Below are 16,480 nucleotides of genomic sequence, written 5' to 3' on the forward strand. Positions count from 1 at the left end.
ACAGCCCAGCTGCTCAAACACTAGAAGCACATTATAGTAAATCAAGCTGGATGGAGAATCATTCAACATTATGATGAGGATGAAAATAAAAATACACAGGGCAACCAAACACCATTAATGATCCGCAGTCTTCAGGTTGCAATTCAAAAAATGACTCCTGCCCAAGAATCCACACCTTTCGTGTCATAGGACTTCATGGATTGCCAGCCATTGATCATGCTAACACGACCTTCTGACACTGCTGTTCAGTTTTCAGTCAAAGGATATACAGCATCTATGTTAACACGCACAGGGTTACCACAGTAGGGTTCAGAAGAACAAAAAGCAACCGGCATGATACTATAAAATCATGTCATATTCATTATTGAGTAATGTATAACAAAACTTTCATGGGGTTACTTTGGCCCCAATGTTTTCCTTTTTTAGCATACTGTATATGTTACAAGAGGAGATACATCTAAGCTTTGGCTTCTTTGAGTAAGAAAAACAATGGGCAAAATGGAGCACTGACCTTGTACAATGTGATTGAACGTTATGGAGAAATGGAGAGACAAGGAATGCTAAAAAAATTGCATCTCAGTGGAGCTGTGCTTGGACAATCTTAATCTAACCTTGGTTCAAAAGGCTATCAAGAAGTGGACGCTCATGTTCAAGCTTCCCAAGCATATTCCTTTCACGTTGAGGAGGCCTGTTGCACAAGAACAAGAAAACTTGCAAAGTTAGATCCACAACCATTTTTGCCATCTTTGCATAACCACAAAGGCACAAACACCTTCAAAAGTGTGTTGCAAAGTAGCAAAAAACACGCAGCATAAGAAAACATCCAGCCTCGGCTATTATAATAAAAATCTAATAGCAACAAGCTTCCCCTTTTGGGATTTATCCACTATATAATTAAGCATTTTATTTTTTCAAATCTAGAAGTGTTCAACCATCACTCTCCAAAGAGTAATGAAAAACTTCAAATGTACAGATTACAGTACTAATTTTTCTCTAGTGCAGTGGAGTTTAAAAGTGCTGATTTTAATTGACCTAGGCACTAAGCAAACAAGACATTTATCTTGCATTATATGAGAAATTCTTATTGCATAAGTCCATCCCTTTGTTTTGGAGATGCAGCTGAATGGACATGCCTAACCACAAAATTTGTGACAGTTCCTTCACTTACAACACAATGTGTAACAAGATATGATATGAGAGACTTGAACTAATGAGTGACATCAGTTATCACATGATTCATTTTTCCACAAAGTTTCCACATACACCTACTACCTATAGTACAATGAAACAAGCCACCAAGTTCATCAAGTCTGGGCAAAAGGAATCCCTAAGTTCCATATCCTCTGAATCCTTATTCTTGAAGATCTCTGTGGACCCTAACCTCCGATTCAATTCCCAATTTTGTTGTTCTAGTAGTTCTGATTGATCAACCGGAGCAGCTAGCCTAACAGCTAAGTTGTGAAACTTGGAAGTCAGAAACAAAGTGGGTCAAGGACTTAAAGCTAGTCAGGACTCATTGGAAATAACTGGTTTCCCTAGGTCCAAGTTAGTCAAATAAAATAAAAACAATGTCAATAAGAAAAATATGAAAACATAGACAGGTACATGGAAACATAGACAAGTAACCGGTTAAACAGATAGAGAGAAAAAAGGAACACAGAAACAAAAAAAGAAACACATAAACACATATATATTCTAAAAGCATGTTATAAAGTAACAAGTAACCGGTTATACATGTTAGACATGTATGAACTGATACAAAAAAAGAAACACAGAAATATACAAGTTAAAAGCATGCTAAAACACATGCACATTAGAATATATATATATATATATATATATATATATATATATATATATATTGTTAAACTAGACATATACATAATAACATAACTTACTACAAAAGGAAATATCTACTTACAGAAAAAACTTCCTAACAAGAAGGAAACATAAAGAAGCTAACCAAATGTCAGACTAAACCAAAAACATACTAATTGCTCAATGAGCAAGGACTAGTCAAGATAGTCAGTCAAATAGCCTACGCTCCAAGGCCCCACCTACTATGTGGCCATGGACTAGTTGGATGGCAGACAACTAGGGCACTAGCCAGTCAGCTAGTTACTAGGCTGACAAGACTAACAGTTTTTGTTTTTCAATTTCAACAAGTGCTCTCTCTCTCTCTTGCTCTCTCTCTTCCATCAACTTCACCAGATTCTTAACCCATATGAAGGTTCCATATGCGAACATAGTCCTACGAAGTTGAACCCACCCACATCCAAATATCAATCCAACATGTTCCTCACAGGCTGAACCCAGTCCTGACTAACTTTTCCTTTTTTGGCTTTTACATCTAAACTTTACCACCAGGCAGTTTTCCAGAGAGAAAGGGAGCTTCAGCGGCTCCCCACATCGCCAATGGGTGGAGGGTTTCCTCCACTCGATGATGGGTGGGCATCGTTCCTCAGGTGACGAGGGACTCCACCCACTGAGCCTACCTGCGACGGCAGGGGGAGGGAGAGGGAGAGGAAGAGGGAGGAGAGTGATAGAGAGAAAGATGGGGATCAATCCAAGCCATTCGATCAGATCAGACGGCTCAGATTTGATGTCCCCCAATGTCACTTTACACAGAATGTCACCATTCAGTGTTCCGCTTATAATATCATTTACTTTCAAAATAACACAATATATGTGTCCAATGTAATATCATGTCATCATTGCAAATCATCATGAATTTCCATAATGTTAGAATATCTTGTATAGGGAACCGGGTCTGGATATGGTCCCGGTCCCATGGGCGCGGGTACCGAGAGTGGCTCGGTACCCTAGGCAGGTCTCCCTCTTTTATAATCCCACTTATTGTGTAATTGTTGATTAAGTGGAAATAACATTCTCTCTCCTAGGGTTGCGGTTTTGCCCCTAGGTTAGAGCTTCTCCGTGGTTTGTCACCTCTAACTGAGGTTTTCCCCGTATATCGTGTGTTTCTTCTCCGTTCTCTTCTTGTGTTGATTGTTTCTACATGGTATCAGAGCCAACGCGTGTGGGTTTTTTGGTGTGATCGTGGAGTTTCCGCCTGTTTCCGCCGCTGTTGGAGTTCCTTTTTTTTCCGCCGCCCGTCGCCGCTGCCGTTTCCGCCACCACCGCCGCTTGGACTTTCTTTGCGCCCGCCGCTGGTTTGTGCACCTGTCGCCATCACCGTTGTTCCGCGCCTCCGCCGCTGGTGACCTGCGGCGCCTTCGTCGCCTCTTGTCCTGTTGTCTCTTGTCCTGGTGCCGCGTTTCCTAGTGTTGGGTATTGCTTGTGATTGTGATGGCCGAAGAGATGACTTCCAAGATCGATGCTGCCTTTGACTCGGGCAGTAATACCAAGAACGAGAACTTGCCTGTTCAAGTCACCTCCATTCGGCTGAACAAAGACAACTATCTCTCTTGGTCTACTGCACTTGAAATAGGGATTACCAGTCGCGGTCGCCTTCCCTATATCACTGGGGAGAAACCTGCACCCTCTAAAACGGATCCACAATGGGCGACTTGGGCGTTGGAAGATAGCCAAGTTAAAGTATGGATCATTAGTTTTGTTTCCGCTGATATTCAGCCTTTGATCTTGCGTAAGTCGACTGCATATGACATGTAGACTGTGCTTGCAAGAATGTATGGCCGTAAGAAGAGAGTCTTGCGCACGTACCAAATCAAACGTGGCATCTACTCTCTTAAACAGGGTGACTTGTCTGTGAAATCCTTCTTTGCAGCCCTGAAGACTAAATGGGAGGAACTGGACTATCATGTGAATGATGACTGGCATTATGGTTTTGATCATGCCTTGTACTGGGAAAAAGAATGGATGGACCGAACTTTTATTTTCCTTGGAGGATTACGTGATGAATTTGAATCCATTAGGAGCCAAATTCTCAATTGTGATGAGATTCCTGGGATTGAGGAGGTGTATGCCCGAGTAGAATCTGAGGAACAACGTCGCCAAGTCATGCATATTGACTCCAGCCATGGGAGCTCTCCCTCAGCGTTTGTTAGCCGTGCCTCAGGGACTGGACAACGTCCTGTTCGGCGTTGTAGTCATTGTAACAAGTTGGGGCATTCTGTGGATTTCTGTTGGGATATTCATCCTGAGAAGAGACTTGTTCGTGGTCGTCCTCCTTCTAGTCAGCGAGGGTCTTCTGTGCCTGACTCTAGTCAGGGTTGTTCGTCAAATGTTGAAAAATCAAAGCTTTCCTCTGATCAAATCAAGGAATTGCAAGCTTATATCAGCCGGCTTTCTACTACACAAGAGGAAAGTTCCACGTCCGAGGGAGCTAAGTTAGCTCAAGCTCTTGTGGCCACAAGTGATCAAGGTAATTCCTCCTTTGGTGATTGGATTGTTGACAGTGGGGCTACACATCATATGACAGGGGATCTTAAGTTGTTTCAAGAATACAAATTGTCTTCAGGGTAGCAACGCGTGTCTATGGCTGATGGGTCTTCTATCTCTGTGGCTGGAAAAGGGAGTTTGTCCTTGTTGAATAAATATCGTCTGCATAATGCTCTTCATGTTCCCAATATTCCTGTGAACTTGTTATCTGTCAGCAGTATTACCAAAGAACTAAATTGTAATCTAATTTTTTCTGCTGACCATTGTTTCCTATAGGACTTGGTGACGGGGAAGAAGATTGGGATTGGTTCGGTTATTGATGGACTCTACAGACTGCCCGTGCAAGTTGCGTCTGTCTTGATTTCAGCCACTAGTGGACAGTTGTCAGGTGTGGAAGACAGGTCTATCATTATGCGATGGCACGAGCGTCTTGGACATCTCCCATTCCAGTCGATCAAGAAGTTGTTTCCAAGGCTTTTTACTTTTGTTTCCATTGACTCCTTCACATGTGAAGTGTGTCAGTTGGCTAAGCATGTCAGGGCGTCGTACCCTATTTCTTTCAATAAAACCACCCGTCCGTTTGCTTTGGTTCATTCTGATGTTTGGGGTCCTTCGGGAGCACCCACTTGTCGTGGTTTTCATTATTTTATGACTCTTATTGATGACTACTCTCGTTGTACGTTCGTGTACCTGTTGAAAGAACGTAGTGACGTTCCGGTCATTGTCAAAAATTTTGTGGCTTTTGTTGAGACTCAGTTTCAGACCTCTGTTCAGGCTTTCCGCACTGATAATGCTAGAGAGTATGTCTCTCAATCTCTAGATGATTTCTTGAAGAGCAAGGGTATTGTTCATAAAACGTTCTGTAGTTATACACCTCTCCAAAATGGCGTGGCTGAACGGAAGAATCGCCATTTATTAGATGTCACCCGGGCTATTATGTTCCATCGGCAAGTTCCTAAGCGCTACTGGGGTGATGCACTTCTCACTAGTGCCCACCTTATTAATCGTATGCCTACCCGTGTGTTGCAGGGTCATTCCCCATATTCTATGCTTTGGCCTACTCAGAATCCCTGGCCTCTTACTCCTCGGGTGTTCGGGTGTGTCTGTTTTGTTCATGACCATAGTCCCACCCTCAAGAAACTTGACCCTCGATCTATCAAGGCTGTCTTCCTGGGGTATTCCTCCACTCAGAAGGGATACAAATGTGTTGATCCTACCACTTCTAAAGTCTATGTCTCCCGGGATGTTACTTTTCATGAGCATGAGGCATACTTTCCTGTGAATCCTCTTCAGGGGGAGTGTCTAGGGAACAGTAGTGAAGAGTATTCCTCAAATCAATTGATACAGTTTATGGATTTCTTGGATTACAAGGTTAGTCACAGTGTGGCAGACACAGTCAGAGATGATAGAGATAGTCACATGGACGGGGGCCTTGTTGATAATCAGTCCACAGCTCGTGATCACTTGTTTGGCCAGGTGTACACCAGGAAGAAGACAGATGTGGTTGAGAATGTTGATATAACCAATCCCAATCTTGTGAGTTCCCCGGATGACCCAAGTCAAATCAATGAAGAGCTTCCTATAGCCTTGCGCAAGGGCACCAGGTCATGTACTTCTCATCCTATTCAGAGATTTGTCTCTTATGCGAAACTTAGTAAGGATTACAAATGCTTTATTACATCCTTGTCTAAGTCTGTGATTCCCAGGTGTGTGGAAGATGCTAGAGAGGATCCTAAATGGCTACATGCCATGACAAAGGAGATGGATGCCTTGGCGAAGAATGATGATACTTGGGAAGTAGTTGATATTCCCAAGGGGACTCATTTAGTTGGTTCCAAGTGGGTGTTCAATGTGAAATACAAACCGGATGGTACCGTGGAGAGGTATAAGGCTCGTCTTGTTGCAAAGGGGTTCAGCCAAAAATATGGTATTGATTACCTTGAAACCTTTGCCCCTGTTGCTAAACTGAAAACTGTGAGGGTCATCTTAGCACTTGCCGTGCAAAAGAAGAGCATGGATCAGCTTGATATCAAGAATGCATTCTTGAACGGCTATCTATAAGAAGAGGTCTACATGAGCATGCCTCCTGGATATGTTCAAAACGGAAAATGTTGTCATCTCAAGAAAGCCTTGTATGGATTAAAGCAGTCTCCTAGAGCATGGTTCGAAAGGCTGAGGATAGTGATGAATACTAATGGATACAAACAGGAAAATGGTGATCACACCTTATTCATTAAGCAGAGAAATGGCCTGGTGAGTCTTCTTCTTGTGTATGTTGATGATATGATAGTCACAGGTGACGATGAAGAAGAAAAAAGGAAGATGAAGGAAATGTTAGCTGCCGAATTTGATCTTAAAGATCTGGGTAAACTAAGGTACTTTCTGGGGATCGAGATTGCTCGGTCAGAGACAGGGCTTGTTATGAGCCAAAGGAAATACACTCTGAATCTTTTAAAGGAGACAGGCAAACTTGGATGTAGGCCCTTTCTTACTCCAATGGAGTCTGGTACAAAGATAAGCATCAAAACTGGCAACATCCTAAATGAGGAAGGAAAAGGGCGGTATCAGAGGCTGGTTGGTAAGCTCAACTATCTTACTCTTACTCGCCCTGATATTACTTATGTTCTGAATGTGTTGAGTCAGTTCATGCATGCTCCTACTGATTGTCACTGGAAGAGTGCAGAAAGAGTGTTGGGGTACCTAAAGAATGACCCAGAGAAATGATTACTATATACTCAGCAAGACCAACTTAATACTGAAGGATACTCTGATGCAGATTGGGCAGGATGCACTGATACTAGGAGGTCTACCACAGGATACTGCATCTTTCTGGAGGGTACCCTGGTTGTATGGAGAAGTAAAAGGCAGGAAGTTTGTTCTAGATCCAGTGCTGAGGCTGAATACAGGGTTGTGGCTATAGGAGTTACAGAAATGTTATGGTTAAAGATTCTCCTAGTTGATATTGGTGTTGAAACGGAAGAAAAAATGAAGATGTACTGTGACAACAAGTCTGCGATTAACCTTGCAAACAATCCCGTCCTGCATGACAGAACTAAACATGTGGAGATTGATCGCCATTTCATACGGGAACGCATAGATTCCAAGGAGTTGATCCTGCCGTATATGAAGTCTGAAGATCAAATTGCCGATGTTTTAACCAAAGCCTTATGTACATCTCAATTCGAGAAAAATGTGAGCAAGCTTGGCATGTTTGACATGTATGCCAAGCTTGAGGGGGAGTATTAGAATATCTTGTATAGGGAACCGGGTCTAGATATGGACCCGGTCCCATGGGCGCGGGTACCGAGAGTGGCTCAGTACCCTAGGCGGGTCTCCCTCTTTTATAATCCCACTTATTGTGTAATTGTTGATTAAGTGGAAATAACATTCTCTCTCCAAGAGTTGCGGTTTTGCCCCTAGGTTAGAGCTTCTCCGTGGTTTTTCACCTCTAACTGAGGTTTTCCACGTATATCGTGTGTTTCTTCTCTGTTCTCTTCTTGTGTTGCTTGTTTCTACACATAAGATTCTTAAAAATTGTTGTTTTACATAATTTTACTTTAAAGAGACATCTACATAAAGCTTTATTTACAATTTACCATGAAAAATGTTTAAAAACCTACATTTCACAGTTATTCTCTAATACATTTTCTTCTATCTTCTAAGCTTTCAAGATTTTAGTGATAAAAAACCATGTTTTTGAAAAAAAAAATCAGAGAAACTCCTCCAATGAATGGCTGAGAATGATACAAACTACAACCTCACTTCTACCAAACATGACACCATGACGACTTTTGTCTTTCTCTCATTGAATATACATGGGCGTTCCAGATTCAGCCATCCAGTTTTGAGGTCTGTGGCCATCCAAACACTTTGCCAGTAGTTCCCAAAATCTGACCAGTAGATGGTCAGTAGTTCTCAAAATCTGACCATGTAGATGTGATCAGAATGTCCAAAATACATGAACCAAGAAAATTTGTAAAAATGAAGTGAGAAGATCGGATTCTATGGCCTGAAAAACCTAGGGCCCCTGATTTTGTAACCCTCATAAAATCTGATTCACACTGGATTCCAGCAATCCTTTTTCTGAAACATATAGATTTGAATATTCCAACCACATCCATATGGTCAGAATTGTGAAAAACAGCTGTTCTCCATAAAAATAGTCAGACTACTACCTGAAAGCTCATTGGACGGCCAAATCTTAACATTCACCAAATCTCCAAATAATACCTAATTTCTAACTTCTATTAGATATCTATAAACCTGCCCACTCATGGTTTTATGCTATGAACATGAAAAGCAAATTGATAAAAAATTACACAGGTGTGGCTGCGTCGAGACCTTACACTATTGGATTGTAACTCCACGGTTGCTGAATCTTCATTTCCCTGGAATGTGTAGGAAAACAACATTTTATTAGAACTGTAGTAATATAACAAAAACATACACAGGAAATACAATAGCCTCCATCCTCATTGATAATAAACCCAAATTAGTTAACTTGATGGCACGTTCAGAATCTGTAACTTGAATGAGTCTCGTGTCTTAACATACACTAACACCACTTGACAATAGGAACAGTTCTCGAAGGTTAGCCTCAAGGCAGCACTTGCAACTCAATATCAGGAAGCCAAGCAGCTTGCCCCAAAGGTGTTAAGTGTATAAGGTTTGGGTCATGATGTATAGATCTGGATCCAAATCCAGACACCATATCAGGTGTTTCCACTTTAAAGTATGGCCGCAATATTTTTTGTTTTTAATAAGACTTATTAGTCCATGGTGTAAAAGATTGGTTTTATAATATAATCTTAGGGTTCAGCAGACAGTTAGGGAAGAAAATTGCTTACTCGGTGTTCCTATGTGACAATCAAAGCACAATTAACATTGCTTTTAATCCCATTCAGCATAGCAGGACCAAGCACAATGAAATCGATCAACATTTTATTCGTCAACAAAAGGTTGAGGAAAAGGAGATAGAGCCCCAACATGTTAGAACTAAAGATCAACTGGCAGACTTATTTATAAAGGATCAACAAGATGACAATTCTGGTTGCTAAAGAACAAATTGTACATGATGCAAGACCATGTAAAGGGAGGGTGTTAAAACGTGTATAAGGTGTGGATCATGACGTCTGGATCTGGATCCAAATCCAGACATCATATTGCTTTTTAACGTTATATTTTCTCATTAATGGCATGGCTGCAATATTCTTTGTTTTTAATAGGACTTATTAGTCCATACTGCATAGTGTAAAAGACTGGTTTTATAGTATAATCTTAGGGTTCAGCAGAGAGTTACTGCTGCTGCCGTCTCTATCCTTTGGCACTTCTCTTCTCCTTCTTTCTTGTTTTTCTGTGCAAAAGTCTTCAGTGGATGACATAGTAATCTCATATTACAAAATCTTAGAAAAGGTGCAGTTATGGATCAAAAGGCATAAGTAGTTGCATGGGACAAAGATCAATTGTATAGAAGTTCATGTCATGCTCTCAGGCAAATGTCTCATGGTGAGATATTCGACTGCCAAGGCTTCAAGAGGCTTATGCATCATGCCGCTCCACTTTAGCCTCCCAACCAAACCAAGGCCTTTAACCTCCAACTTTTTATTGATTTTTGAAAAATTGAAATCAGGAAACCAAGTGATTTGGGATTGACACCCCAAGTCCAAGAAGCCAGGCTTCTTGCCACTATGAGCCAGAAGCATAAATAGTTGCATGAGGTGAAGCTTCATTTCTTAAGCATGAGCCAGGATGAGAAATTTGCCCACCAAACATAGTGAAACTTATGTATCATGGAGCAGTTAAAGCCACTCTGGCACAGTAAGGGTCTTAACTCCCATCCCAAGTCACACGGACGCTGCAATTTGACTGTCGCACCCGTGTCGACACGACTCGGGTGCGGGTACGGCTCGGATTTGCACCCGACTCAAGTCAACAAGAGTCGGGTGCAGCTGACCGCACCCGATCATTTTTGTCCATTTTGGACACGCATCCGACTCGCGTTTAACTCGAGTCAGGTGCGGTCAAACCTCGTGAAGCCTATTTTCATCCTTTTTTGACATTTTTTTATTTTAAAAATTTTTAACGTTAAAAAGAGGGTTTAGCATTTTTTTTCCATTTTTGTGTTTTTTCCTGGATTTGTTGTTTTTTGTCTACTTGTGTACTTGTTTAATGTTTGTACTTTGTAAGCACGTTAATGCTTAATATTTTACATTCATATACACAATACATTACAACTTATAAGTAGGTAATATATAATATTCATATATAATTTGTCCATAAAGTGTGCAGTGTAGAGTGTATAGACTATAGTGTATACTCTAAATTTCTTAGTTCTTATACGCGCGTGTCTGTCTATACATAAACTCTAAATTTCTTAGTTCTTATATATGTGTGTGTGTGTGTGTGTAAATAATAAATTAGTAATAACAAATAAATATGATCGTCGCACCGCAGCACCTAAATTTGTGGGGATGTGCCGCACCAGCATCTACACCCGCACCTGCACCTATGTGACATAGGTCCCACCCTTTTCTTAGTACCTCATAGGCAGGAATTTCATCAGTTTTTTTTAAAATAAAAATTTAAATAAAAAAGATTAAGGGGATTAATACTATCCTTTCATGAGCTGCTTGTGTAATGGCTTTTTGGAATATTCACTAGAATTGAAAACTCAAGTAGCTCAAACTCAACTCAGCTAGGAAATTGAACGTTTAGTTTAGACTATCATTTTCCGTCAATCCAAAGTACAGCAATGCATCAACTCTGCAGTTTGCCTCTGTGAGAGTGTGAGGGTATGTGCTGGAGTGTGTGCACATCTGGGCATGGGTCTTTGTGCATGTGGTGCTGTTTAGCAGAAAAGGAGATAAAATTGACTTAATGGAGCCATCATATGAGTTTATGAACATAGTCATTCTAGGAAGTAATTCAAGTGCATACCTCTCTTAGAAGGTCCTTCCTAGTAATTAATCCAATCACACGAGATGCACGAGGAACAACAAATATATGCCTCAACCCCAACTGGCGGAAAAGATTGTACACCTATTATACATAAATCAGGTTAGTGATAAATAGTGCAAATTCATGAGTTCAATTGGATGCAATCATCCTCACCTTGGCCAATGACATATCTTCTGGTACTATATATGGGGAGGGATTCAAGAAAGGAGCAAGATCTATATACATGTCCAGATCTACTTGGTCTAGCTGAATTTCATCAACTGACATTCCTTTACTAGAAACAGGTTTCACAAACTCACTGGCGGCATGCCTATTAAAAGAAAAAAAAAAAGATAAATACCATCAGAAAGGACTTTCATCTGCATACAAAATGGAAATTTTGCAAGTAAAAACATTTGATTAATCTTGCTACCCGAATGATCCTCTGGTATCGGAAGGCAAAGGATCGTGTTGAAAGTCTAGCTTAGAATGTAGAAGCACCAATAGATGACTGCAAAGAAAATTCTAGGTAAGCCTTATACTCAGTGTTTACAACACAAATCTTATTAAAAAAACAACACCAAAAACCAAATTATGACTTGAAAAAAACATCCATAAAATTTTAAACATTATTAAACATACCTCCGTAGTATGAGCCCAATAATGATAGTCTCACCACCACGAGAATAATCCACCACCTATATTGGACAAGTCAGAAAAAGAAATGTGCATAAACACCAAAGGAGCCAAAAAAACGATGCCACGTCTCACAAGACACAAACACTCACAGGGTACCCATTATGCTTGTTGCTTCTTAAGATAGATACTACGTCTGCAACTTTAACAACACGAGGAAGAGAGACAACCTGTAAAAGTCAAAGGCACATCTTGTAGATTATTTAGATAAAAGAGAAAAGTAAATTGAATTTTCAGTTATGAGAATGAATTGATCACCACATACCTTTTGACTTGAGCATGCTTCTTTTGCAGTCATCTTCCGCATGAAATACTTTGGCCTGGATTCAAGTAACGGTATACCCCTTAGGCGTGCTTGCTCTTCATATAGACCTTCATTGAACGCATCACCAACAGCCTATAAAACCACCAAAACATAAAATTACTCCTGATCTATTTAAAGAAAAGGTTCAAAAATTCAAGCAGCCTGCCTTGGAAATAAGAAGAACAAGCATGATAAGAGGTAGAAGCTTCAAGTTGTTTGTGATCTCGACCATTATGACACAAAGGGACACCGTCATCCGCATTGATCCGCCGAGAAATGAAGCAGCTCCAAGCAGTGCGTACCTGACAAATTCCGCAAGGTTGTTTTACCATCACAAAGGAAAAAACACAACAAAATTCCTATATCCTTAACAGAAAATGGCAACTGAAAATCAGACTTTTACAGCAACGGGAGAGAAAGACAAACTGTTCAACAAGATCTGTCAACAGCCCACAGAATGTGTGCTCCATTGGTAATTTGGTGCTACAGGATGCCATTTTTGGCCCATATGGCCAACATGATGGATAGCTCAAATTGCTCACTTGAGTACATATAGCAGGAACTTGTGTCTAGCCATGACTTGCCATATCCGACAGTCCACCAAAACAGAAATACAGTGCACTCTATGTCACACGGACTCTTCAAAAAGAGTGCAGTACCCGACTCGACATGACGTAGGTGTGGGTGCTGGTGCTAGTGTGGCTCAGACTCGCACCCCACATTTTTCCTCTAAAAATTTTTTTGCTTCTTTTTTTTCTTCACTCTCTCCCTCTCTTTCTTTATTTACAGTAATAAAAGTTAAAAAAAATGACAAATTAAGCTAGGAAACAACTATATGATTTATATATATGATGAATGCATATATTTATATATATATATATATATATATATATATATATATACCCCTAAGTCACATGGGTACTTCAGTAAGGTCCACGTACCTGTGTCGCCGTACCCATACCCAAAATGGGTACTTTGACACTTGGGTACCTATAGATCCAAACTGTTTAATTTTTCTTTGATTTAATTTTTTCCACCTTACTTTTTATTCTATTCTTTGGATGTGAAAATTCGATTGATGTTCATATTTGACTAAAGGGCTGCTTGGTTGTCCATATGTTTAAAGTTTTTCATAGGTTTCTTAAACACACTGCTGCAAGAGCCGTTGATATATATTTTCTATGTTATTTATTTGTTTATGTTGATGTATATTCTTTATTTTGATACATATTTTCTAAGTATTTCTTATTGTTTATATATATATACGGCCGTACCCCCGCACCCAAGTTTTTTTAAAATGCTCAGTACCCGTACCCGCACCGGTATCCGCACCGGCACCCGTACCCGTACCTATGTGACATAGATATACCCTCACGCACCCACCACACCCAATCTTTTTGGGATGTGCTCCACCAGCACCCACACCCGCATTGATGTGACATAGAGCGTGCTACTCATGCCCTACCAATTTCCTTAGATCTCATCTAATTTTGATTTTCTCAACAAGAAAGACCATGAGATATGCATACTTGCATGTAGTGTCATATACTTGTTTCTTTTTTGCATTTTCTTGGCAAGCAAAATCTCGGTACCTGAATATATTATTGGATATGAACATATACTATACCATATAAAAAAACAAAATAAACATTGAAAGAGGTAATAGCTAAAGAACCTTACAAGATACTGAATATAGTTCTACAATGTACCAATTTTTGCAATACATCAACAATCACGGAATATTTGTATATACGCTTGTGTGTGAAGCTGTGACCATATGTATAGTAATAATCAGAATAATATAACTACTACAACAACAACAATAATAATAATTGTAACAATAATAGGTAAGGTATTTCAATATCTAACAAGGTTCTTAGTTATGTTTTATTGTTTCCTTGTTCAATTGTGCATCATTGTTTTTCTCCAAGAGAAAGTTTGATTGCAGGGAACACTGCATTCCAAGAACAATGAGCCCCATGCCCCACAAACGATGGATGCAATACATGTTCAGGATCCACTGGATCCAACATCCCACCCAAAAGGTGGAACGTGCTAACAAATACAACCACTCCCACACTGCATGCAACATGCAATATGTTCTGTTCCAACCACTCCAAGAATGAAAACAAAACATCCTCCAGGCTCCAACAACTAAGCATATCAACTGATGAAAATGATGGGCCTAACCTTGAATTCATTTTCCTATGTTACCTGACAAATATAAAAGGATGTTCCATATGAATACTTTTTCCTTAAAGGCATGCACATTACAAGCACTTTGACCCAATGAAGTAACTCAGTGTTTAGTATAATTCAGTTTATCATGATAAAATTGAGATAAATGTCTGCAATCGTAACAAAACTAATTGTCTAATAATTTTGTTCTTTTCTTCTTCAAAATTTTTATATTGATGGCAGAAACAAGTTTCTTTATCATTAGATCCACATATGTTTCCCTTTGTTGTGGTCCTTATCATTTCCCAAAATTTTACAATGATGGAAGCTACCATAGCCACAAATATCGTTCTCGGAAAAACATCAGTGAGGTTTTTCTCGGGTAATTTTCTCGAAAAAATCTTGGGAAAGTCTCGGCAATTTTTTGAAAAAATAGACAAAAATTTATGTAAAAACAAAATACGCAAAAAACTAAGGAGGAGACATAAAATAGAAATTAAAACTTGAAAAACAAAGAAACAGAACTTGAGGTCTAGATTCTATCATTCTACAATTGTAGCTTGCTGCTCCTCAATTAAATAGTTAAAAGACAAAACAAAATTTGGGAGTGAAGGGAAATCTGTAAAAAATAAATAAATAAATAAATAAAGCTAGAAAAAATAAAACTAACTGCAGGTGGTTTCTCCCTTCTCACATCTCCAACTTCTCTCCAAAGGGCAGAAAGGCCTAAAACATATCGTGGAGGTTAAGAAGAGGACTTAAAAGCCCCAACTTTGTTTTTCCTTTGAACCGTTTTTACCATTAAAAAGAACAAAAGAGTTCAAAACTGCCCTTTTAAAACCTTTACTTTACATAAACTACCCCTTTTAAAAAGGAAATGGAGCACGTGCAGTTTAAACTTTTAAATTTCAAAAAATACCAAGACTGCCCTTGTTTGAGCGCAGGTTTAAACTGGGACAAAAAAACGCGATATATATCTTTTGGCAAGATTTTGAAAATATTACGGCATTTTGCCATTTTTTCTGTTTTCTTGTTTTTATCGTAAATATCACAATATTTTCAAAAATATCACAATATTTGTGGCTATGGAAGCTACAACCCGGCTAGTTTCCTCATCATCAAATTCAAGGCACCCCTCTCTTGCCTACCAAGAAGCCTTTCCACTGCTCCAGCATTGCATAATTTGCATTGGATACAGTGGTATAAATCCCTTGGCTTCTAAGTTGAAGAACCAAACCACTGAACCCAGATGTGGTGAGCCCTTTTGGGCTTTTTGATCAGTAAATCAACAACAAATCCATAAGAGCACTAACACTTTTTAATAACTTTTCATTAAGCACTAAAAGGCACGTGAGACATATGACAACCATTTCAAGCTGCAAGCAGGAGCAAATTTCAGCCACCAACAAGTTAGTATGTAGCATCTGATCATACTTCTAAATGACCTAACAGTGGCTGAACCTTTACAATACTTTAGTCTCTGGTCCACTAGCCAATATAATGGTCCAATAAGAGAGATGAGAAATCATACTGATTTAGCACATTCCTTTTGTAGACAAGAACTATATAACAATTAATCTAATGAAAACTCCAAGTAGCCAGAACTATAATAGAAGCTTTTGTCAAAGAACAAAAAGCCTAAACAATGACCTAAATGAGGAACAGAAGACAACTTACGTTCCCTCTTCAACATTTAGCTTCTTATAGAAGTTGACAACAAACATGCCAACAAGGCGCCCATATGTTGACCCAATCATTATTCCAGGAACAAATTGACCAGCTGGTACAGCAGTTCCAAAAGTTACCACAGCAAGAGAATAAAACATTACCTGGAAGTGGAAGTTGAAAGAGGTTAGTGAATCCAACAAAAAAAGGTTGTCACATAGTGTCTATGTTAACATGTTAAGTTATCCATACTTCCAAAAGTTTCCTATGATAGTATGCAAAGTTGATACACCAAATGTACATATGCTACTTCCAAGAATTTTTGCCTAAAACTGTCCTCAA

The 16,480-nt window shown here is 39.5% G+C and overlaps 1 protein-coding gene across 3 annotated transcripts in view; it reads right to left on the minus strand.

Moving 5' to 3' along the window:
* Window positions 1-334: 334 nt before the first annotated feature.
* Window positions 335-16,480, minus strand: part of LOC116256199 (chloride channel protein CLC-d) — a 42,937-nt gene continuing 26,791 nt past the window's right edge. The window contains exons 14-23 of one of the 3 annotated variants that reach the window (XM_031632483.2): window positions 16,151-16,302; window positions 12,525-12,597; window positions 12,257-12,388; window positions 12,084-12,161; window positions 11,938-11,993; window positions 11,729-11,806; window positions 11,470-11,626; window positions 11,296-11,397; window positions 8,701-8,747; window positions 335-688 (exon numbers count right to left, since the gene is read on the minus strand). In XM_031632483.2, coding sequence (XP_031488343.1) covers window positions 607-688; window positions 8,701-8,747; window positions 11,296-11,397; window positions 11,470-11,626; window positions 11,729-11,806; window positions 11,938-11,993; window positions 12,084-12,161; window positions 12,257-12,388; window positions 12,525-12,597; window positions 16,151-16,302 — 957 coding nt within the window. In that variant the 3' untranslated portion in view covers window positions 335-606. Of the gene's footprint in view, window positions 689-8,700; window positions 8,748-11,295; window positions 11,398-11,469; window positions 11,627-11,728; window positions 11,807-11,937; window positions 11,994-12,083; window positions 12,162-12,256; window positions 12,389-12,461; window positions 12,598-16,150; window positions 16,303-16,480 lie in introns of all 3 variants that reach the window. The other 2 variants (XM_031632482.2, XM_031632484.2) reach the window with 2 other exon arrangements.

Source organism: Nymphaea colorata, chromosome 6 (genome assembly GCF_008831285.2).
Source record: "Nymphaea colorata isolate Beijing-Zhang1983 chromosome 6, ASM883128v2, whole genome shotgun sequence".
Taxonomy (NCBI): domain Eukaryota; kingdom Viridiplantae; phylum Streptophyta; class Magnoliopsida; order Nymphaeales; family Nymphaeaceae; genus Nymphaea; species Nymphaea colorata.